Below are 23,000 nucleotides of genomic sequence, written 5' to 3'. Positions count from 1 at the left end.
GTGGCACCTAGGCGCGTGGCACAGAGGTGTGTGGCATAGAGGCTAGTGGCACCCAGGCATGTGGCACCAAGGTGTGTGGCACGGAGACATGTGGCACCTAGACATGTGGCACAGAGGCACGTGGTACAGAGGTGAGTGGCACAGAGGTACGTGTCACAGAGACATGTGGCACTGAGGCGTGTGGCACTGAGGCACGTGGCACCGAGGCACGTGGCACAGAGACATGTGGCACCGAGGTGAGTGGCACCCAGGTGCGTGGCACAGAGGTGCATGGCACAGAGGCGCGTGGCACAGAGGCACATGGCACAGAGGCACATGGCACAGAGGTGTGTGGCACAGAGCCGAGGCCTGGAAAGGCCAAGGAGAAAGTGCTCTTCCTCAGTGCTCTCCAGCAGAGCTCCGGCTCCAGGCTCGACGAGGAAGCACAGGGGACAGTGCTCACCACAGCGTCCTCCTGCTCAGCCTCCCTCCCTCCCTGGCCTCCCTGCCTCCCTGAGATGCCTTTTCTCACAGTGTGAAGGCTGCGTTTGAATCCTATTTCCATCTTTGAGTCTGCAACCTAAGTAAGGCCAGTCCTGGAGGCCCTGTCCCCCCTCCACTGCCCCAAACCCCTACAGGGGGGCTCGGGGCACCAGTGACCGCAGGGAACAGGAGGCCTGTGCTCGAGGGCCCTGGGAGGGCTGTGCTGACTGGGAAGAGGGGCTCTGTCTGAATTGCTGGAGTGTGACAATACACTCCGGACTGCGCACGCCCATGTCCGCCCAGGGAGGGGACGGCCTGGGCAGAGCGGGTGTCCCTGCCTGGCCGGGGCGGCCACACTGGGCGGAGCTTCCTCTCCTGGTACAGGGCTGCATGTGGACCTGGTGAGGGGTGAGCTTGAGGGGTCACCTACTGCCACACACCTGACCCACGCCCTGGGGACGGGAGGAGCAGAGGGCCAAGAGGCGTTGCCTGGGGCTCTTCCTCACAAGCTCAGGGCGTCCTTCTGCAGCTATTTGGTAAGAAGTCAAGACCCTGGAGGGAGTGTGGGGCAGCCACGGCCTGAGCAGCTTGTCAACGAGGACGAGGACGCAGGCTTTCAGTGCCACCTGGGTTCCCCTGAGACGCCACTTCAGCTCGCCTCGTCCCAGGGCTTTGGGGTGGCTGGCAGGAGGGACTGGACACTGCTGGCCCCTGAAGCAGGCTCGGCTGGCAGAAGGCAACAGACTGGGAGCACAGGGGTGGACTCAGGGCAGGAGTGGAGCAGAGTGGGAGGGAGGGAGGGTGCTGCCCGGGGCCCTCAGTCCCGACCCCTGGGGCCACCAGGCTTGCTAGGCACCGGCTCGGAGGTAAGTCGAGCTGAACCTGAGGCCCAATGGCACTCTGAGCTCACCCAGATGTCTGACCTTCTGACAGCTGTGGTCTCAGCGGCTCCCCACCCTCAGGACAGTGTTGGCCCTCGGGAGACCTAGCGGGATGACTGCTCGCAGGGCCTCAGGGTGGGGAGACCCCTGACATTGCAGACTCCTCTCTGAGTCCTCCGCCACCGCACAGAGCGTGTGTCCCCTTCCTCAGTCTGTAGCGGGGGTGCGTGGCCCCCGCAGAGCAGGTGGTCACACAGACGCAGCAGAGCCCGGTGGGCAGCAGCCCTGGGCCAGACGTCTCCCCTGCCACTGGGAACTGAGACCTTTTCTGTCACCGTGGATGAGCCCTCACAGAGGCTAGGGACCACAAGGGCTGCTCCAAGGACGGTGGAGGAGACAGAGGGCTGTGGAGCTTCACAGCCAGGCCCTGACAGAAGCTAGGACGCCAGGGGGTCACCAGGGGCATCCCGGAGCTCAGGCATGGAGGGTCCTAGGAGCGTCTGGGGACACAGGCGCAGGAGGGTCAGCAGGGGAGTGTGTGAGCATGGGTAGGGAGTCCCGCACAGGGGTGGGGAATGCGCTCCCTGGCAGGAGACCTTCTGTGAGTCTGCAGTAACCACCTGCCAATGGCGCTGAGGTCCCTCTAGGTGGCACACTCACCCTGGGGGACAGCCTGTGTGCTGGGCCACCTGGGGGAGTTTCCACAGACCCCTTCTTCAATGTTCCCTACGCACAAAGAAGGACGCAGCCACTTGGCCTCACCCAAAATCTACACATCACTGGACACGCCCCGTGTGAACCCCTCCCTGCCCAGGCTGCCTAGGCTGCTGCTCAGGCTGGGGTGACCAGCAGGCGCCCAGTGCAGACTGCGCTCCGTTGTGGCGTTTCTCCAGCTCCACTGGGGTAGCACTCCACACGGCCATTCTAGAACCTGAGTCTCCAAATTCCCGCTGTCACTGTGCCTCCAGGATCTCAGGTTAGGTGGCCTCTGACCTCTCCGCACAGCTGTTCAAGCCTCGTTGACTCACTTCATCTGCAGAATCGTCGTCGGAGGCAGATGTCCACCTTTCTCTGGCTCTGTGGTCCAGGCAACTGAGGCACAAGGAGGTGTAAGGATAGCCTTAACGAAAAGCCTGAGAAACTTCACCTGAAACAAAGCTGCAGTCCCCACGAGGCACACCTACAGAGCCTCCAATATGGTCATCAGGCATAGCCTGACCATGAAAGACCCGCCGATTCCCTGTCCAAGAAAGACGCACGAGGCACTGGCTGCAAAGGCAAGAGGCGATTTATTGATACACAGGCGCCTGCGGGTGCTCAGCGAAACCTCAGCCGGAGCTTCGGTGAACTGGCACACCGGGCTCTAGGGCACAGATCTTTTATAGGGAGCAGGGGGTTAGTTTTTAGCTTAGCACGGTAACAGTTATTCTATTGGTTTCTCTGAATCCAGTCGTTAGGTCACCTGGGGGGTAAACTTGTTTTTCAACTTTTTGTTCTCAGGAAAACCATAGAATTGCATCCTGTCTTTTTAGTTCCTGTTTTTTTAAACCTGCATCCTGTCCTTTTGGTTCCTGTTTTTAAACCTGCATCCTCAAGTTTGACCGTTAGGGTTATCTATATGGAGCATCTTGTGGTAGCATTGTGCAGGACTCGAAATGCTACGTGCTGCTGGAGGGGTCTTGACATGGGGGTTGTGTAAGGGAGCATCCTGCAGCTTCAGGGCACAGGGGTTAGATTTCCTAATGTTGGGCCTGGGGCCTGAGGTCCTTCATTCCCCCCTTTTCTTTATCCGGGATATAATCCTATATCCATTGATCTATCTGCTCAGAATTCAGCATTTGCTCAGCTGATGGCTCGGCGTGTTGTTGGAGTACTTGATATTGCTGCGTGAGGACCATAGTTTGGATTACGGACAGTCTTTCTTTCATAAATTGCATTAATTTGTTAAATATGCAGGGTCCAAATGTTAAAATTAACAGTAATATAATCAAGGGGCCAGCTACAGTAGATAATATAGTAGTTAGCCAAGGGGATTTATTATACCAGCTTTCAAACCAACTTTGGGAGCCTCACAGGGATTTTTCCCTTGCATCCAGTCTTTCTCTAAGCTTTGTCATAGACTCCCTTACTACCCCTGTGTGATCTGTGTAAAAGCAACAGTTTTCCTTTAAGGCCACACAAAGTCCTCCTTCCTTCAAGAATAATAGGTCCAGACCTCGTCTATTCTGCAAAACAACCTCTGATAGGGAGGTTAGGGATTTTTCTAAAGCAGTTACAGAGGTTTCTATTGCTCTTAGGTCTTGTTGGATTGCAGTCTCCAGAATCCCTAGCTGTCGAGGGCCCTCAAATTCTTCTGTGGAATAATAGAGTAGCCGTGGATAGATCTGGACTAACACACAAAAATCTTTAGACTGATTGAAATTGGCTATCGCAACACAGGGTGTAATCCCAGTGTTACATGCCCAGTAGAGTCCTGTTGGAGGCACTAAGTAGCTGGATGTGTCAGAGGATGACACGGTTGCAGTACGTGCACAGAGCTCTTTTAGCTACTCCTTCATAGTAGGGGGGGGCCTTGCCTGGAGGCAAATCCAGCAGGACTCAGTGAGATTGGGCTCGGTGGAATTGAGGGCTTGGTATCCCCCTTCAACTAGGTCCATTAGTCTTTCTCCTGACCCTGGTAAAGTGGGATTAGTGACAACTGGCACGGTCGGAGGAGTGGAGGGGGTTGGACGGATGGTATTAGATGGGGACGTTGGCCTTGAGGGTGCCTGTTTATATTTTTTTTAGGAGGAGGAGCCTTTTGATCTTGGAGTATCTTATTAGGGCCTATTGGATGGGGGTCAGCTTTTATAGTTAACCTGATTTTGAATAGGACCCCCGGGTCATATGCAGTCTGATGATATACCTGTAGTCCCCATAGCCTTCCTTGTAACCAATCTTTTGATGTTCTGCCTGCCTTAGTAAAGGTAATGTTTAAGGGGTTGCAGGCAAACATGGTACATGGCCCGTCCCCATACCATAAGGTGTTGACTGTCCCAGGTGTACTTTTACAATAGTCTGTAGAGAGTGGGGGCTCATTTTGCTTTTCTCTTTTTACTTGGATCAAATCCCAGGATGAGCTAGGGTTCCAGTATGCATCCCCCGTAGTTTCATATCCCCAAGCTTTACAATAATAACTTTCATGTTGCCCACATTTACGTGCTTGCGACTTAATTCTCCCGTCCCTGGGGCATACATAGAATGATTTTTTTTAGAGCTGCCAGAGCCCTTGGGTCCCTACATCCTGCCGGATAGCGTGAGCAAGGGCAGCGCCCGCTGGAGATGCATACTTCTGGCCCACTCGGTTTAGCTGGGTCAGTAGTTGGAATATCAAAGTCTTCTGACCCAGCCAGTATGTGACAAAGATCTGGCTCTAGGTTAGGCCACCAAGCCCAGAGGGGGTACTTTGTGGATGTTTTTTCCCAAATTATGTCTCCCGCCCCCGATAGTATATGCCATGCCTGGCGTATAGGCCGATTGGGGTCATAGAGTTGGTGCCTAGCAACTGATATGGGGAAGATAGAGCGCAGAGCAAGAAAAATCAACAGCGGGTAAGTCTTATCTTTAGCGGGTTCTGGGTGCGTTGCAATTTCCATTCAGGCTCTGGAGTGGCATCTGTGGGCTCCTGTGGATGTGCAGCTTTTGCGTGGGAGGCGTGGATCCAAGCGGTGATGCCGTCCACTTTGATTGCAGTGGGAGTGGTCAGCAGAATGGTGTAGGGTCCTTTCCACCGCGGTTCGAGGTTCTTGCTCTGGTGCCTGCGTACCCAGACGGTGTCTCCGACCTTGAAGGGATGTGGCAGCAAGGGGGTTTTAAGTTCCTCTTTGTATGCTGCGGCTAGAGGCTTCCAGACCTCGTTCTGGACCAATTGCAAAGCATGCAAATGAGTCTGCATAGATGGGGTGAGGGAGGCATAGGTTTCAGTTTCATAAAAGTTAACAGCGGGAGGTGGGGCACCGTACAGGATTTCAAATGGGGTTAGTCCATGTGGGCCTGGGGTGTTTCGGGCCCGATACAAGGCTAAAGGTAGGAGTTGTACCCAGTCTCTAGTGCCAGTTTCAAGTGTCAATTTAGTTAAAGTCTCCTTAATGGTTCTATTCATCCTTTCTACCTGTCCTGAACTTTGGGGTCTATAAGCACAGTGTAATTTCCAATTAATCCCCAATGTATTGGCCACCGCCTGACTTACCTGGGAGACGAAGGCAGGCCCATTAAATGTTTCCTTTCTGGTCCTCACTATCAGGATCAAAGGGAGTAAACCTCCGATAAGCCTCTTTTAATCTCTTTAAGAAGGCTGTCGGAGTTTCCTCTGACCCCTGGATAGTCTGTCTTACCTGAGCCAAATTGGTGGGCCGTCGCCCTGCTCCATGGAGACCCGCTATGAGTAACTGGCGATAGAGACGTAGGTGGTTCCTACCTGCTTCAGTCGCATAGTCCCAGTTTGGCCGGGTTAAAGGAAAAGCTTCCTTAATCAAATTTGTGAGTTGGGTGGGGCGCCCGTAGTCCCCTGGCACATTTTTTCGAGCTTCCAAGAGAACCTTTTGTTTCTCCTCTGTGTCTAATAGAGAAATCTTTAATTCTGCTACTTAGGGCTGGATAACCATATTAGCAAACATCAAGTCTACCTGCGTTGGCTAGAAATAAAAGCCTTAGACTAAAACTACTCTAGCAGTCCCTTTGACAGTTATCAGGCATTTCTGTCTAAGAATCTCTCTTGTAGCCTCCAGTCTACTTATTTATGGAAGTTACATTTAACTATTATTATTATTTAAGATGTCCAGGAACAGCTGTGCTTTGGCTTTTACTGTCTTTGCTAAGTGTTTAAGATGAAGCAAGTCAAACTGACTTTTGTTTCTACCTATTGTTTACAGTCAGCTGAGTTATCCTGGGAGTCCTCGGGAACTTCATAGCAGCTTTTCAGTTCTGCTAGTGCCATTTGCGCTAGGATGGGTCCAGGCCTTGCTTGACCATATGGCTTCCCTCAGAAGCATCAGGGATGTCTCCCTTTTTTAATGACCCTCCTCTTTACAGCAAATGCACCGATTGGCTTTCTGTCCTCCACTGGTCTCATTAATCTCCCTGCTCAGGAGGTTATGTGGCCTAGAGTTGCTGATCCCTTTGGAGAAGTCCCCTATTCCCTGATTCAGACTGACTCAGAGGGCAAGAGCCGAATATTGGTTTTCTTGGCCCTTTTAATTTAACTAATTTTAAAACTTGATCTTAAACATCCAGCAAATAAGTTAACAGCCTTATATTAAGAGCACTGGGCTTTAATGTTTATCTCTCTATCCTGTAGGTGATAACTCCTTATCTTATGTTGGCCCAGGTTGTGTTCTTAAAGCAATACCTCTTTAAAACATTAACAGGCAATCCTTAAACCATCTATAAGTAAACTACAAAACAAAACTAACTAGGGTAAAAACATATTTAGCTTATATAATAGCTACCTTGAATTCTAGCAGGGTTATACATCATAATTTTCTGTTTGAGATCCTAGTAATCTTGGCACAAACCTATTTTTGGACACAACTTTAACTGTACTGAAATCTGGCTTACTTTTTTATAGCCACTTTCACATGTAGTGAGATGGGACAGAGCCTTATCTCAAGTAAGGCAGGGCTCTTTATAAATCTCAAGTACTATAGTTCTGAAGCTGATCGTTTTACAAAGTTTACATAAATTGTTGTTCAAGTTTACATGAACATTAGCTAACACAACATAATATCATACCTAAAACATGAATTAAAGGCTGAAAGCTTTTAACCTTTTATAGAAAAGTAGTAATGTACTTTTATGTTTTGCAATAAAACCTTTACACAGATTAGGCTCTCATTAACTTAAAAATACATAAATTGTATCTCAGAGTAGAAAGTAACATGGAACTGTACATATCTTATTGATAACAAGTTCAGTTATAGAACACAAATGATATAATTGAATCTCTAACATGCTTTTTTTTTTTTTTAAACCTAAAATTACCATACAACTTTAGAACACCAGCTTGATATAATGTTCTTTCGAAGCTTCTACCTTACAGACTTGTATACCTGGAAGATATGAACACATTAATAACACCATAATTATATAAACCTCTTTTTGTTCACATTTTGAAACAATACTTGTAAACTTTTAAATTTAAGCAGAGTTAACATTTTATTAGGGCCTTTTTGAACACCTAGAGAAACTTATAAGCTTAATTTTGAGGACAGGAACTGCTATTTTGAGCAGACACTTTAGGCCTAAGGCATTTTAACCTTAAGTTATATTTCCAGGTTTAGATGTTGAAAATTATGATACAAATTTAAGAAGCAATTTTTAAAATTTAAAATTTTATATCTTTTTACATTAGAAAAACCTGTTCACATAAAACTGGAAATAGGATCTCTACCATCAGAAGAAATTTCTTTGGTACCTCTAAGCCACTTTGCTTGTTCTGAAGTTTCTAAAGTAGCATTGAGTTACATTAAATTTGCCCACACACTACCATATATATCTGAAATTAAGCTTTGAAAATTTCTAAGACTATTGCTATTTAATTATCTAATGTCATTTTTATGAGCCAAACCAACGTTTTAATTGCTCTTCAGGCTACCCAGTTCAAAATTGAAATTCTTTAATTTTTTTTTTATCCCAAGTATTTAAGTTTTCTAGCATGAACTATCTGAAATCAAACTAAACAATTGCTTAAACCCAACTTTTAACTGCAAGATAGTGCAATGCTTTAGAAACCCATTCAGATACCAGATTGTTACAATAAAAAATTATTATTATTATTATTATTTTTAGACACACATTTAACCTAGATTATCTTTAAGAAACGATCAGACAACCAGAAAGTTCAAACCAGGTTTTGAACTTTCATTTAATTATGACTCCTATGAGTGGCACCATAGACTTTCCCATGAGTGGACCAGATGTTTTCACGTAGGGGCAACTATAGGTGTAAAATCAAGGGTCTCAGTGTGACTGGCTTTACTGCATTCAGTGTCCCTTCTTTTTAAGTAAACAGAGGTGGCTTAATCCTTAAGATGTAGATAAGGACCCAGGGAACTCCCCAGAGCTAAATGGCTCTGGCAGCTGCTGGGAGTCCCTTAATCCTATCTTTCACCCATAGGATCAGTTCCTCCAGTTTGGTTTGACCTTAGGCATTAGGCATTTTTTTTTTCCTAACTTTTTAGTAGCCAGCTCCCAAAAAGTTCATCCTCTGCTTGCACTTGTTTCGAGTGCTAGGCTTCCCCAAGAAAGCAGAGTGGGGACTCCTTAAAAGTCCCCTTGAGAGTGTCAAAATTTGTGACTGAAAATTTGGTTCCCATCTCTAAAACCAATTAACACCACGGGGTGTCCTTGAGGACCTTGGGTGGAAACCCGAGATTTTACCTGTAAAATAAGATCAAGGTTAAATGTCCCTTCTGCTGGCCAGCCGGTGTTGAATGCTGGCCATTCGGAAGTACAGAGAGTTTTCCACTTTTTCTTCTTAACTGCCACAGACAAGTTGTTTGCCCGCTCTTGAATGTCTTGCCAATGATCTAGAGTGAGGCTCAAAGGGGTTGTTAGTGATTGTCCCATGTTATTCTCAGAGAGGAAATAGAGAGACAGACACAACGACACAAAAACGAAACCAAACAGTGAGATCGCTGCGCGGCTTCGGTGGAAACCGAAAAAAAATCAGATGGCCTGGGAGAAGTTTGTACTTCTCCGTCACCTACAAAGATGGTGTAATCCTCGGAAACACCGGGGGCCCCAAAGAAATGGACCCCTCTGATCCCTGGGACGTCTCTCAGGGTGGCAGGGGAGAAGTCCGAGTTCTTCAACTCCTTCTCAAACTGCCTCAGAATACAAATTGACTACAGAACTGCCTCAGAATACTAAATGACTATGCCTAGGATCATATAGTCATACAGACGCTGCGCGGAACAAAGAACAGATAGCCAACAGGACAACAAGACAGAAAGTTTGAGCTGGCCAGCTTACCTCCCAGTGATGTCGGGAGTTCCTCGGGCAGGGATCCGGATGGGGTTACAGGAGTTCTCCTGGCTGGCTCGCCAAAAGAGAGATCCACAGCAGGGGGTGAGACCCACAGCAGGAGGTGAGATCCACAGCAGGGGGTGAGACCCACAGCAGGGGGTGAGATCCACAGCAGGGGGTGAGATCCACAGCAGGAGGTGAGACCCACAGCAGGAGGTGAGACCCACAGCAGGAGGTGAGATCCACAGGAGAAGGTGAGATCCAGAGCAGGAGGTGAGATCCACAGCAGGGGGTGAGATCCACCGCATGGGGTGAGACCCACAGCAGGGGGTGAGATCCACAGCAATGAGTGAGATCCACAGCAGAAGGTGAGACCCAAGGCAAGAGGTGAGATCCACAGCAGGGGGTGAGATCCACAGCAGGGAGTGAGATCCACAGAAGGAGGTGAGATCCACATCAGGGGGTGATATCCACAGCAGAAGGTGAGATCCACAGCAGAAGATGAGACCCACAACAGGGGATGAGATCCACAGCAGAAGGTGAGATCCACAGCAGGGGGTGAGATCCACAGCAGAAGGTGAGATCCACAGCAGGAGGTGAGATCCACAGCAGAAGGTGAGATCCACAGCAGGGGGTGAGATCCAAAGGAGGGGGTGAGATCCACAGCAGAAGGTGAGATCCACAGCAGGGGGTGAGATCCACATCAGGGGGTGAGATCCAGAGCAGGAGGTGAGATCCACAGCAGGGGGTGAGGTCCACAGTAGAAGGTGAGACCCACAGCAGGAGGTGAGATCCACAGCAGGGGGTGAGATCCACAGCAGAAAGTGAGATCCACAGCAGGGGGTGAGATCCACAGCAGAAGGTGAGATCCACAACAGGGGGTGAGATCCACAGCAGGGGGTGAGATCCACAGCAGGGGGTGAGACCCACAGCAGGGGGTGAGATCCACAGCAGGGAGTGAGATCCACAGAAGGAGGTGAGATCCACATCAGGGGGTGATATCCACAGCAGAAGGTGAGATCCACAGCAGAAGATGAGACCCACATCAGAGGATGAGATCCAGAGCAGAAGGTGAGATCCACAGCAGGAGGTGAGATCCACAGCAGAAGGTGAGATCCACAGCAGGGGGTGAGATCCATATCAGGGGGAGAGATCCACAGCAGGGGGTGAGATCCAAAGGAGGGGGTGAGATCCACAGCAGAAGGTGAGATCCACAGCAGAAGGTGAGATCCACAGCAGGGGGTGAGATCCACATCAGGGGGTGAGATCCAGAGCAGGAGGTGAGATCCACAGCAGGGGGTGAGGTCCACAGTAGAAGGTGAGACCCACAGCAGGAGGTGAGATCCACAGCAGGGGATGAGATCCACAGCAGAAAGTGAGATCCACAGCAGGGGGTGAGATCCACAGCAGAAGGTGAGATCCACAACAGGGGGTGAGATCCACAGCAGGGGGTGAGATCCACAGCAGGGGGTGAGATCCACAGCAGAAGGTGAGATCCACAGCAGGAGGTGAGATCCAAGGCAGGGGGTGAGATCCACATCAGGGGGTGAGATCCACAGCAGGAGGTGAGATCCACAGCAGGAGGTGAGATCCACAGCAGGGGGTGAGATCCACAGCAGAAGGTGAGATCCACAGCAGGGGGTGAGATCCACAGCTGAAGGTGAGATCCACAGCAGGAGGTGAGACCCACACCAGGGGGTGAGATCCATAGCAGAAGGTGAGATCCACATCAGGGGGTGAGATCCTCAGCAGAAGTTGAGATCCACAGCAGAAGGTGAGACCCACATCAGGGGGTGAGATCCACAGCAGAAGGTGAGATCCACAGCAGAAGGTGAGACCCACATCAGGGGGTGAGATCCACAGCAGAAGGTGAGATCCACAGCAGGAGGTGAGACCCACATCAGGGGGTGAGATCCACAGCAGAAGGTGAGATCCACAGCAGGAGGTGAGACCCACATCAGGGGGTGAGATCCACAGCAGAAGGTGAGATCCACAGCAGGAGGTGAGACCCACATCAGGGGGTGAGATCTACAGCAGAAGGTGAGATCCACAGCAGGGTGTGAGATCCACAGCAGAAGAAGAGACCCACATCAGGGGGTGAGTTCCACTCAGGGGGTGAGATCCACAGCAGAGGATGAGATCCAAAGCAGGGGGTGAGATCCACAGCAGAGGATCAGATCCAAAGCAGGGGGTGAGATCTGAAGCATGGTTAGATCCACAGCAGTGAGTGAGATCCACAGCAGGGGGTGAGATCCACAGCAGGGGGTGAGATCCACAGCAGGGGGTGAGATCCACAGCAGGGGGTGAGATCTAGAACAGAGAGCAGGGGAGGGAGAGGAGGAGAGGAGGGAGAGGAGGAGAGGGAGAGGAGATGGAGAGGAGGGGAGGGAGAGGAGGATAGGTAAGGAGGGAGAGGAGGGGAGAGCAGGGGAGGGAGAGGAGGGGAGGGAAAGGAGGGGAGGGAGAGGAGGGGAGGGGAGAGGAGGAGGAGGGGAGGGAGAGGAGGGGAGGGAGAGGCAGGAGGAGGGAGAGGAGGGAGGAGGGGGGGAGGAGGCAGGGGAGGGAGAGGAGGGGAGGGAGAGGAGGGGAGGGAGAGGAGGGGAGGGAGAGGAGGGGAGGTAGAGGAGGGGAGGGAGAGCAGGGGAGGGAGAGGAGGGGAGGGAGAGCAGGGGAGGTAGAGGAGGGGAGGGAGATCAGGGGAGGGAGAGGAGGGGAGGGAGAGGAGGGTTGGGGTGGAAGAGGAGGGGAGGGAGATGAGTGGAGGGAGAGGAGGGTTGGGGTGGAAGAGGAGGGGAGGGAGATGAGTGGAGGGAGAGGAGGGTTGGGGTGGAAGAGGAGGGGAGGGAGAGGAGGGTTGGGGTGGAAGAGGAGGGGAGGGAGAGGAGTGGTGGGAGAGGAGGAGTGGGGAACAGGAAGCTCTTTCCTTCATTCTGTTCAAAGGCATGTCCAGGATGGCATGCAGGTGGTGATGCGAGCGCCATGGAGCAGACTTCCTGTCACCGCCCAGGGCCAATTGCCACTCGTGGTCAACATGTGAAATGCAGCAGGAGGCAAGAGTGACTGATCCTGCGTCCCACCTCCAGGGAGGAGGGACCTCTTAGGCCCACTGTGGTGTAGGCCGGGGACCTGGAACTCAAGCTGCCGCCAACGCTGAGCCTCTGCGAGGGCCACTCCATCGGCCATGCCAGAGTCCTGCACCTGACCGGGCACCGGCCTGGAGTCAGGAGGCTGAGTGGGACCGGGGCAGCTCTACCAGGAAGAACCCATCAAGTCCAGAGAATGACCGCTGACAGCCGTCCACAAGAGGTGCCACAGGCCCCTGAGAGGACAGAGAGCTTCCCAGGTCTGTGGATTCTCAGACCCGTGGACGGGAGGGAGGGTGCTTAGCTGCTGGGCTGCACCACCCGCACCCCAAACCTCCGAGGGAGGTCAGTGCCATGACCCATGGCCTCGGAGTAGTCACAATCGGCGGCACCTGGACAGGGACCCCTTGCGTGCCTTGTTTGGGAGCAATGGCCATCTGCTGCAGAGACAGTCTGCAGTGGACTGGACACTGAGGTGGGAAGTGTGGACGGCCACCGACTGGCTTCTAGTCTGTCTTGGTGGGTTCTTCAGCAATTGCTCCTTCACGGAATCCATGGCTACCACCTGTTCTCAGAGGGCACTGTCGGGGTCTCTTGGATGCTCTTGGAAAAAGCTACTTGCCATTTATAACTTCTCAGCGTGGAAGTCATGAAGCAGGACACTAACGAATTGAAGAAAATGAGTAGTGTCATTATGTCCACGATTCTACAAAGATACTGGCCTACTTCAACAGTAAACCCACTCAGAGGGAAATTGCACGCAATGGTGATGGCTGGAGCCCCAGAGGCGCCGGGCACGGGTGGCCTTGCTGGCCTGCGCTTGGACGGCTCCCACGTCCTGAGAGGCAGGAGCAGGGCTCAGAGGGCCTGACCCCATCTGCACCAGGAGTTTGGTTCTGTGCTTAGAGGATGTGCTAAGGGCTGCCAGGGAAGGTGAGGCATGTCCCACAGAGACACCGAGACTGCAGTCCACACTCTGGATGGCCTCAAGACGGTGAGGTTCTTGGGGCAGAAGTAGAGGGACTTGGAACCACCCTCTGAATCTCTAACAAGTGGCAGGAAAAAAGAATCAGACCCTCCAACTGCGGGAGGAAGCAGTCCTTTTGGGGACTCGCAGTCCAACGTGGAGCGGCCTGACCAGCACAGGGCTCAGGGGAGTGAATGCGGAGCTGCAGCCGCGGCCAGAACCTGGTCCCTGGGCGGTGAGTGTGCTGGACTCACCTGCGGATCACCCCGGGAGGTCTGCCTGGAGGTCTGAAGGTGTCCTCTGGCGGGTTTGGTGTGGCAGCCACACCCTCAGAGCCATTCCTGAGGGACAGGAAACCAGAGGCTGGGAAAGCAGAGTGTGGGTCCTGCCTCCGGCCTCCATGGAGGAGGCCCTCGGTGAGCAGAGGCTGCCCTGCCCCAAGGGCTGCTCATGCCAAGCTCACCAGAAGAATCGGAGATGCCTCGACTTCCCGAGAGCTTTCCGCAGCCCAGGCCACCGTGAGGGGAGCAGGCTGCACTCCTCTAAGACCCAGGAGGCTCGCCCATGGCAGACTAACACCCTTGGTGATCCACTGCGGGTTGATGGCTCTGCTCGCTTCTGCCCATTTACTAGTATCTGTGAAGAAGATGACAAGCAGGTGTTAGTCGTTGGGTCCTCAGGTCCGAACGCCTCACCCTGCTGCGGAAGTCCACACAGAAGCAGCCTTTCCCGCCATTCTGGGCGCTGAACCCAGGCCTGGATACAGAGCTGCAGGCCCCGCGTGGCGCCTGGGGCTGGCCTTCCTCACCATCCGGCCTCCGCAGCGCCTCCGCCTGCGCCTTGGTGAGTCAAGAAGGGATCCCGAGGGTCTCTGGAGAAGCCTACTTCAGGTTCCTGTGGAGGTGGGTGCTACTTCACTGCCAGGAGCTTGGGATGGACGAAGGGCGCGCTCTGTGCTGTGCTTCGCTGCCTGTGAGCTCAGGAGCCGGGGGGCGCGTGGCAAAGCAGGGGAAGGCCACCTGAGGCCCAGCAGCAGCCTGAAGGAGAGTGATGGGCAAGACGCAGGCTGGGCTCGGACCTGGGGCCCTGGAGGCACCTCAGAGACACATCATCATGTGCATACAGTTGGCACTCAGAGCATGCTGGGGACACGCCAGTGCCATCTGGTGCCAATGGTGAAATGCAAAGACTGATCATGTAGAGTTCTCTCACGTATCGAGTTACTGCGTGTAATGTGTTGTCCACTGTCAGACACCGAATAGCTGCAGCTGACCCTGACCCCGGGGAGCAGGAGGAGTGAGGGCTGAGGGAGACTCTGATGATCTCGGGAGCCAGCAGGCTTCTATAAAGGACATCGCTTCCAGCCTCGAAATACACAGGATCACTTACAGCTAAAGTGAATATGGATCAGCTCATGCTTTAAAGTTGATAGCACTAACCCCTGAGTTTCTTATTGACTTAAAACTAGACACACTCCATTTTAAGGTGTTTTTGTCAAAGCTGAATTTTATAAAAGGTTTTGCCTTCCTTGGAGTTTTGTGAAGAAGTCAGCGCACGGTTCTGACCCATGGTGCTGGAACATGTCCATTAACCAGCTCAGCCTGGGGCCAGAGACACCCGATTAACATGGTGGACACAGTGTCACAATCACCACTTTCAAGTCACCAGCAGATGCCAGCTGGCTCCACACCCTCCTGGAGTTCACCTGTCTGCCTTCCGAGGCTGGAAGAGACAGCTCCAGCACCATCCTCAGTGCCACCCTCAAAACTTGAGCTTCTCAAGTAAAAAACTGAGCACTAAAATAACACCCATCAATACATAAGCAAGTGAATGAAAAATAAGAAACATAAATGGGCAACAGTATATGAACAATGTGCACCACCATTAGCAACCAGGGAAATGCACATCCCACCTGCACTGAGGTTCCTCCCCCAGGCAGCGTGGTAGTCGGCAGGAATGCCAACAACATAACTGCTGGAGAGGACGTGGGGGAAGAGGAGCAGGTCACAGTGCTGGTGGAGTGCAAATTAGTGCCACCACCTGGAAATCAGCACGGAGGCTCCTCCAAAGACCAGGCCTGGAACCACCCCCTGGCCCAGCTTCCCCTCTCCTGGTACTGACCTAGAGAGGCAACGTCGTCCTCCTACAGTGGTCTGTGCACACCGTGTTGACAGCAGCTCAACTCACAGGGGCCAGCCTCTGGAAGCAGCCCAGTGTCCATCACTAGAGGAATCAATAAAGGAAATGTGGTGTGTGCACACAGTGGGGCTACTCAGCCATAAGAAAATGAGATCATCCATCTTGGGGACAATGAGTAGAACTGTGGACATCATGGTAAGTGACCTCAGTCAGACTCAGAAGGGGAAGGGGGTCTGTTTTCTCTCCTATGTGGAAGCCGGAGGAGAAACAGGGAGAGAAAGGTGGGGGAGACTCTCATGGAGACCAAGGGAGATCAGCAGAGGAGAGGGCCAGGGGGCGGGGAGAGGAAAGGACCGATACTGGCCAATGTACCTTGTGTGAATGTACAAACATGTCACAGTAAACCCCACCATCACTGCAACTGCAACGCACCCATAAAAAAACGCGGAAAAGTCCTGAGTTTCCCAAAGCAGCACCAGAAGCCGGCGCGGGGCCTCAAGCACTCTGCATACCAGAGGAGGGCAGGCGGGGGGCGTGGGGGTTCTGTCACATTGGTGGGCCGAGTCTCAGGCCAATAGGTCTAAGAAGCATTCAGTTCAGTGGACATTTCCTTGAGACTCTGGGGCGAATAGTGCAGGGTCTCTGGAATGTGAACTTCAGTTCCCCGTGGAGAACCTCGGGACGACTCACAAGGCCTACGGAAGACGGCTCTGCGTTCTCCTCCGACACCCCTGAGGAAAAAGGGCACCTGGGAGGTGCCAGCCTGAGCCAGGGCTTGGGCAACGTTCAGAAAAATAACCTGGAAACCACCGCGACCCACCTGGAGGCGCTGACCATTTAGGGACAGAGGCTGTTTAACCTGCGTGGACAAAAGTGAGGAGCACAGCCTCCCCTGGCAGTCTGGCCGGCCGGCTTGGGGCAGTGGTAAGAGGTGCTTTCTTGGCACAGCGCTCGAACCCTCACCTGGTTTTCCTAAATAGAGACAAGAAATGGATCCATCAAAGAACTCTTCCCGAGGCTCCTAGAGGAACCTCCCTCAGTACCTTTGTCTGTCCTCACACAGGGCATAGAGGTGCGGGAGGTTCTAGAAAGAAGGACTGGATCAGACAAAACTCAGGGAAGTGCCATCTCCCTCAGGGCCCAGGGGTGCACTGACTTCGAGGACCACAGGGGAGGCTGTGCTGACTTCAAGGACCACCGCGGAGGCTGGTGCACCCTCTGCCAGAACCAGGCAGAGCCTGAACACACCAACGTGGTCTCTTCCTAGCTGGCCCCAGCCGCTGTCAGCTGGAAACATGGAGAGCTCTGTGTGAGCAGGTGTTCTAGCCAATGGCACACCTGTGCAGAAGGGAAACCCACACAGCTCTGAACAGAGGGTGGCCAGCTCGCATAGGCTGCTGCTGGGAACTCACATATCTCCGCTTTAGTTTCTAGGTGCGTTGAGATTAGACTTGGATTCTTCAGGGAATTGTTTTTCCAATCAATGAAAACAAAGCACCCTTCTGGCTGTAGCTAGCTGGACTAAAGAACAGCTTCTACTATGTGGATGGTGGAGGGAGAAGGTGGCACAACAGGCGGGCGAGGAGCGAGATGGAGGGGCGGCCGTGACCTCTTGTAAGGATGGCCTTTGGCCTGATTCTAAGCACACTCGGTTTTAAAAACCTGCAGTCTCCCCAGGCACAGCCCACAGAGCCCTCCATACGTCATCAGGCAGGGCCTGGTAAACAAGCCATGAGCAGCCTCTTGGCATAAACAAGTCCCTTTCCAGAACCCTGATAAGAGGCAGAGTGTAAAATCAGGGTGGAAGCCTCCAAGCCATATGCCTTGGCTCTGAAATGTAAAACATCACTTAGAACCCTGGTGACAGCTGATAGGGACCCAAAGGGTGAGCAGAAGCTCCAAAATTTAGTATAAATAATAGAGCAGAAGGACACTCAGCCACTGACACTGATGTCCACTTGCTGGAGAGACAGCGAGGACCTGGACTGACATCCCAACTCTTCTCGTCGTCTGCCTGATCCTCTGCATCGTCCTCACCACTCTCAAACTCTACAGCCACATCTGGACCCTGGGGCGAACAGCAATGTCTCCTTATGACCCTCTCCTCAACTGGCCGTCAGCTCCGCCCAGGAGAAGCCTGCCTTGGTTCCTGACCTGATCACCGAGCCCTGAGTGAGTGGGCATCTGCTGGACTTAGAGCCTCAGGCTGGAGACTTTAGACCTGCCCTTGGGCTTAGCATCACAGAGGGAATGTCTTGTTGAGAGCCACAGCCAAAGGGGCCCCAGCAAACTTCCAGCTGCCAGCAAACTTCCAGCTGCCGGCTGATGATTGGCTCACAGCGGCCCTAGCAACATCTAGCTGATTGGCTCCTCGGCCCCAGCAACATCTAGCTGATTGGCTCCTCTGCGGTGATGCTCATTGGACTGTTTCCCTGCCCTTTCAGACCACGGAGCTGCTCCTTGGGGGACTTTTTTGGCTCCACCCACGTGACCCAGCCAATCGGCCTCAAGAGCAGGAGGATTGTGGGAGGTGGAGAGAAGCTTGTGTGGGAGAGAGAGGCTTGTGGAAAGCCAGTGGTGGCAGTTGAGGCTCTGAGGGTTTTTCCTGAGAGGCTGTTTTGTTTGGCTTTGTGTGGTTCTAAAAATAAAGTTAGTTTCTTTTGACAAGTGGCTCCGCGCTTGGGGAGCAGCTCGGCAGGAGGACTCGGGCAGCGTTCCCCATCCTGGCTCAGCCACGGGTGCCCCAGGATCTGCTGGAGCGTGGGCCTGTGCGCGGGCTCCAGGGTCAGCATCCAGGACACCAGGCTTTGCGCCTCGTCGGACAGGTGGAACGGGAGGTGGTACCTGGCCTGCAGCACCTGCTCCTTGGCCTGCTCATAGCTGGCCCCGGTGAACGGGAAGCTGCCCGTGAGCATGAGGATCAGGAGGACACCCAGGCTCCAGACGTCCACCGCGGGGCCGTCCTAGGGCTCTCGCCGGTGCAGCTCCGGGGCCCAGTAGGCCACGGTGCCGCAGAGCAGGCCCAGCTTCTCTCCGGCCCTGAACCTGCAGGCCAGGCCGAAGTCGCACAGCTTGGCGCGGCCCGCGGCATCCAGCAGCACGTTGTCCGCCTTCACGTCCCGGTGCGCGATGCCCTGCGCGTGGCAGTAGCCCACGGCGCTGGCCACCTGCCCGAACAGCATGCGGGCCTCGTCCTCCCACAGGCCCACAACCTCCGGGATGTGCTGGCCCAGCTGGCCCCCAGCCATGTGCTCCATCACCACGTAGGCAGTGCCGGGGGTCTCCACGATCTCCAGCAGCTGCACCACGTGCGGGTGCTCCAAGCCCTTCATGATGTCCAGCTCCGACAAGACCCAGGACAAGGTGGCCCCCGCCCCCTTCCGCAGGACTTTCACGGCCACCTCCGTCCCCGTCAGGATGTGTCGGGCCAGGAAGACCTTGGCAAAGCTGCCCTGCCCGACGACCCCCAGGGGCTCATAGCGGCCCGTGAGGGCTTCCTCCAAGGAGGAGCTGGCCGCGAGGTCCCGACGCACCCTCCGCACCGCACTACGCTCACTGCTCTCTCTAGACATCCTCCGCCCCACGCCCACTAAGGCCGCTAGCTAAAAACAAACACAACAAACAAAGCAAAGAACACAAGCAAAACTAACACAACAAAGCCCAACAGAAAGCCCCAAATCAAAGAACCAACCTGAGACCGCAACCAGAACCACCAAACCACCAACCACCAAACGCGCTAACTATGGGAGTCCCACAGGTCACTGCCTAGAGCTTCCTGTGCTTGTGGACAAGGTCCCAGCCTCGTCCCGGCCTTATATCCCCACTGGCTCAAGGGCCTCACAATGCTGGCCCCTATGAGGTCACAGCCAGGAATGGCCCACTCACACCTGGGGGGTGGCCCACGGTGGCATCTCCCACTCGAGCCTCCGGGACCTTGGCCACCTTCCTGGTCAGAACAAGGAGGGTCTGTGGAACCTCGGTGCTCCCGTGTGTTCGGGACCCCGACCTCTCCTTGCTGAGAAAGGAGGAGCTGGACCAGGCCCCGGGGCCCGTGCCTCGCCAGTACACAACTCTGTCGTGGCTTTCGCCCCGTGAAGACCCCACCCCAGGTCCTCTGGAGCCATTCAGTGCCCGTCTCCTCCAACTCAGACAGACTGAACCCTAGGGCCAGCAGGTGCCCTTCCTGGGGTGCAGAGAGATGGAGCCGTTCCCGACGCCCCGGTCCCTTCCCGCTGCTCTGTCCACAGAGCCTGGGCTGGCTCCTTTGGAGCCTCACAGACTGACCGCTCTCCCCGGGGGACCTGAGGCGTCCACGTGTCAGGCACCAGAGGCCAGGTGTCTGTGGGTTGGTCTGCCCTGGTCCCTTGGTGCTGCCTTTCTAAGTCCCTTAGACTGTGTGGATCTTAACGACAGGTAGTGGGTTCTCACACTTCCGTGGCCTCTTGACTCGGCCCAGTCCACGTTCACGTGTCAGGAGAGGTGCCCAGAGCTCGCCCTTGGTCCATCTTCCATGGGGCCATTGGTATTTCTTCACATGGAGGGAGGGTCACAGGACTGTCCTCCCCCTTCCTCCCTCTCCCTCCTTCCCTTCATGCCTGGCTCTTCGTCCCCCTCTGCCCTCCCTCCTGGTCTCTTTACTACCCTCCTCCCCTTTCCTGGGGCCTGGCTGTCAACACCAGGGCCTCCTCTGTGCTAGCTGGGCGCTCTCTCACTCGCTGCACCCTGACCCTTAGACCAGGGTCTCGGGGAGTTCCTCAGACTGGCCTCAGTCTCTCAATCCCCCGGCCTCTGCCTCTCCAGTATGGGACTGTGGATGTGACTGTGGACATGCCTGGTTAATTGGCACACACCTGTGCATGTGCGGTTGTGATTCTTGGATCACAGCAGGGCCTTTTCCAAGGGGACTGGTCCCTCTGTATGCAGAGCCTAGTGGCCCAACCCCCTCCTGAAGGCCCTCTTCTCCATAGTGCTGCCTCGTGGCTGAACTTCCAACAGGACTGTTGGAGGGAAAGCCCTCAAGCCCCAGGTGCAGGACTTGGTCACTAGATGTGCCCTGCGTCAGGGGAGTCCTTTTGATTCATCCATAGGACATTAAGTGGGCACTCAGAGCTGGAGGAGGACAGAAAGAGCTCTGGTGAACACAAATTCATGACAGTTGTCAACACTGTGCTGCTTTTGTCTTCCCTGTGATTAAAGAGAATACTGTATGAAAAAAATCTCCTCCAGGGCTTAGCGCAGGTTATTGAACCCAGGATGCATGCTCTGCAGCTCTGTGACACAGGTGACTGAAGGGGATGCCCTGGAGCTATAGGGGGGCATGCTAGGACCCCATGGGCATGACACTGCTCTGGGCTCACATCACTTGGTCATGTTAATTGGAACCCCAAGGAACCCCAAGGAATAGCTGTGGCCTAACCCAAATGAAAGGGAAAACCAACAAATAGCAAAGGAGGAAATGGCAGGAATGAGGCCAAGCATCCAGGAGACCTCTAGGAGCACACAGAGATGGCTCCGGTGCCCTCCCTTGTCAGGACGTCCTGTCAGGAAAGCCCATGAGACACTCCCTGGAAGCACAGGAGGACCAGGACCCGGAGGACAGGCTGCAGGAGCCCCCTGAGGGAGACCACCCAGCCCTGGCCGGATCTGGGGGAACAGGGCCAGGCAGAGGAGTTGCAAGGCCCCAGGTCGTAGGCATGATGAGTGAGCTCAGAGGGATGGAGGGACAGGCAGGCCTGGGTGTGCGACCCCGTCCTGCAGCAGGAGCAAAGGAGAGCCAGGTGTGGGTCTGACCAAGGTCACACTGGGCGCCGGCAGCTCTGGTGTCCACTCTGCAGATAAGGAAACTGAGGCTCAGGGAGGTCGAGACCCCTGTGAGTGCCTGCCTCCCTCCCTGGATGCACGGTCCTCACCCCCAGAGCACTGCCCTGGACCAGACTCACACGTGCTGGGCTCCCCACCTCCCAGGCGACTACTAAAGTGGGGTTGCAGCCGACAGCCGTCCAGATAGCTGACCCAATGTGTCGGTCATTCAGCCCCTTCCCCACTGAGTCCTCAGCAGGCTCCCTGCCCCCAAAATAACTTTGGCCCGTCTTCTCAGGGCTCTCCAGAGGACTGCTCTGGACACTTCCCAGACGGTGTTTTGCTCGTCTTGAGTTTGACAGCTCTGAGTCCTGGGAGGTCTTTCTACTTCCTGTGTAAGGAAAGCGCCACTTGTCCTCCAGAATCAGGAGAAACACACACAGAGCCCCCAAGAGTGGCAGGGACCTGGAATGCCTGGTCACAGAGCAGACGCGACACAGCTGGAGAGAGCACTCGTGAACTGGAAGGTAGCCCTGAGGGAACGTCAGGATGTACCACAGAAAATCAAGAAGCTGAAGAAGGAGAAGACGGCCATGAACATCACAAAGCCCCAGAACCTCGTCTGAACTCGAGGGTAGAGAAGAAAGCACGCAGGAGAGCCCAGAGGGTCACTCTGCAAGCCAGGACTAGCATTTCCTGCTGAGGCCAACATGGGCTTCCTCGGACCTTCCTCAGCATCTCACAGTTGACTCAAGACTGTGGTGTGGCCGGAGACATGAAAGCAGGACGTGGGTGCTAACTGAGTGCCACCATGCGGCACACGCTGCCCATGTGTCCCAGTGAGCCAGTCCCTGGCCTTGAGGCTGAAACCGCCACTCCCTTTTTGGCATGGGAGGTTCACTGTATCTCACTGGCTTCTGGGTGCTTGGTGGTTGGCACAAAGACACACACAGTAGGTGCTCAGTAAAGACCGTTGAATGAGCATGGACCTGCGGCTGGCAGAGTTCAGATTCACATCCACTGTGGCATAGAGGGGAGGAGGAGGAGGAGAATGGCTCTGAATTGAGGACGCTCTGACCCCAGGCCTGCACTGAACCCACATTCCAAGCAATGTCCACATGCCCCCATGGTGGTTTGGACCTTAAAGGGCCCCGATAGCTCCGGTGCTGAAGGCTGGGTCCCCAGCGCAGCAGTGTTCAGGGTGGGGCCTTTGGTAGGTGCTCAGTCATGAGGGCTGTGAACTCACAGTAGGTTAGTCCTTAGGTCACAGCTCAATGGACATGGAGAGGTGGTGGAGACATTAGGGTGGGCCCAGTGGGAGGAAGCAGGTCACTGGGGCCTGCCCTTGAAGGTTCGTTTTGTCCCCAGCACCTTCTCTACCTGCTTCCCCCCACAGGAGATGGTCAGCTTCCCCTCCCTCACATCCCCCCTGTGGTGTTGTCTTACAAGTGTCCAAAGGATGGGTCCAAACAACCACCAGCTGAATCCTGAGCCACATCAATCACCCTCCTTTTCATTTCCTTGGGGTATTTTCATGGCTACAGAAAGTTGACACAAAAAAAACTGGTACAAAAAATCATGGATCATGGCTGTGACGACACCTGACCAGGTGGTTTTTTGACAGTAGCATCTTGTAGAAAAAAATTGGAAACTGACGTGGGATCT

At 54.0% G+C, this 23,000-nt stretch overlaps 1 protein-coding gene across 2 annotated transcripts; it reads right to left on the bottom strand.

Annotated features, from left to right (window-relative positions):
- Window positions 1-2,613: 2,613 nt before the first annotated feature.
- On the bottom strand, window positions 2,614-11,744 carry LOC131423544 (uncharacterized). Of its 2 annotated transcripts, XR_009225249.1 has the most exons (3): window positions 8,760-8,953; window positions 5,800-7,429; window positions 2,614-5,271 (listed from the first exon to the last, which is right to left on the bottom strand). XR_009225249.1 is itself a non-coding variant. In XM_058573694.1 (2 exons), exons 1-2 carry the CDS (start codon window positions 11,075-11,077, stop codon window positions 5,220-5,222), a joined length of 1,776 nt encoding a protein of 591 aa, XP_058429677.1. In that variant the 5' UTR covers window positions 11,078-11,744; the 3' UTR covers window positions 2,614-5,219. The 2 variants fall into 2 exon arrangements, 1 of the variants encoding a protein (XP_058429677.1); XM_058573694.1 differs by lacking the exons at window positions 5,800-7,429; window positions 8,760-8,953 and adding an exon at window positions 9,354-11,744.
- Between the last annotated feature and the right edge of the window lie 11,256 nt (window positions 11,745-23,000).

The sequence above is a fragment of the Marmota monax genome, unplaced genomic scaffold, assembly GCF_021218885.2.
Source record: "Marmota monax isolate L192 unplaced genomic scaffold, Marmota_monax_Labrador192_F-V1.1 WCK01_AAM20220418_F8-fsc01846, whole genome shotgun sequence".
Classification (NCBI taxonomy): Eukaryota; Metazoa; Chordata; class Mammalia; order Rodentia; family Sciuridae; genus Marmota; species Marmota monax.
The sequence above is the reverse complement of the archived record's forward strand: the minus strand, read 5'-3'. Positions and strand labels throughout refer to the sequence as shown.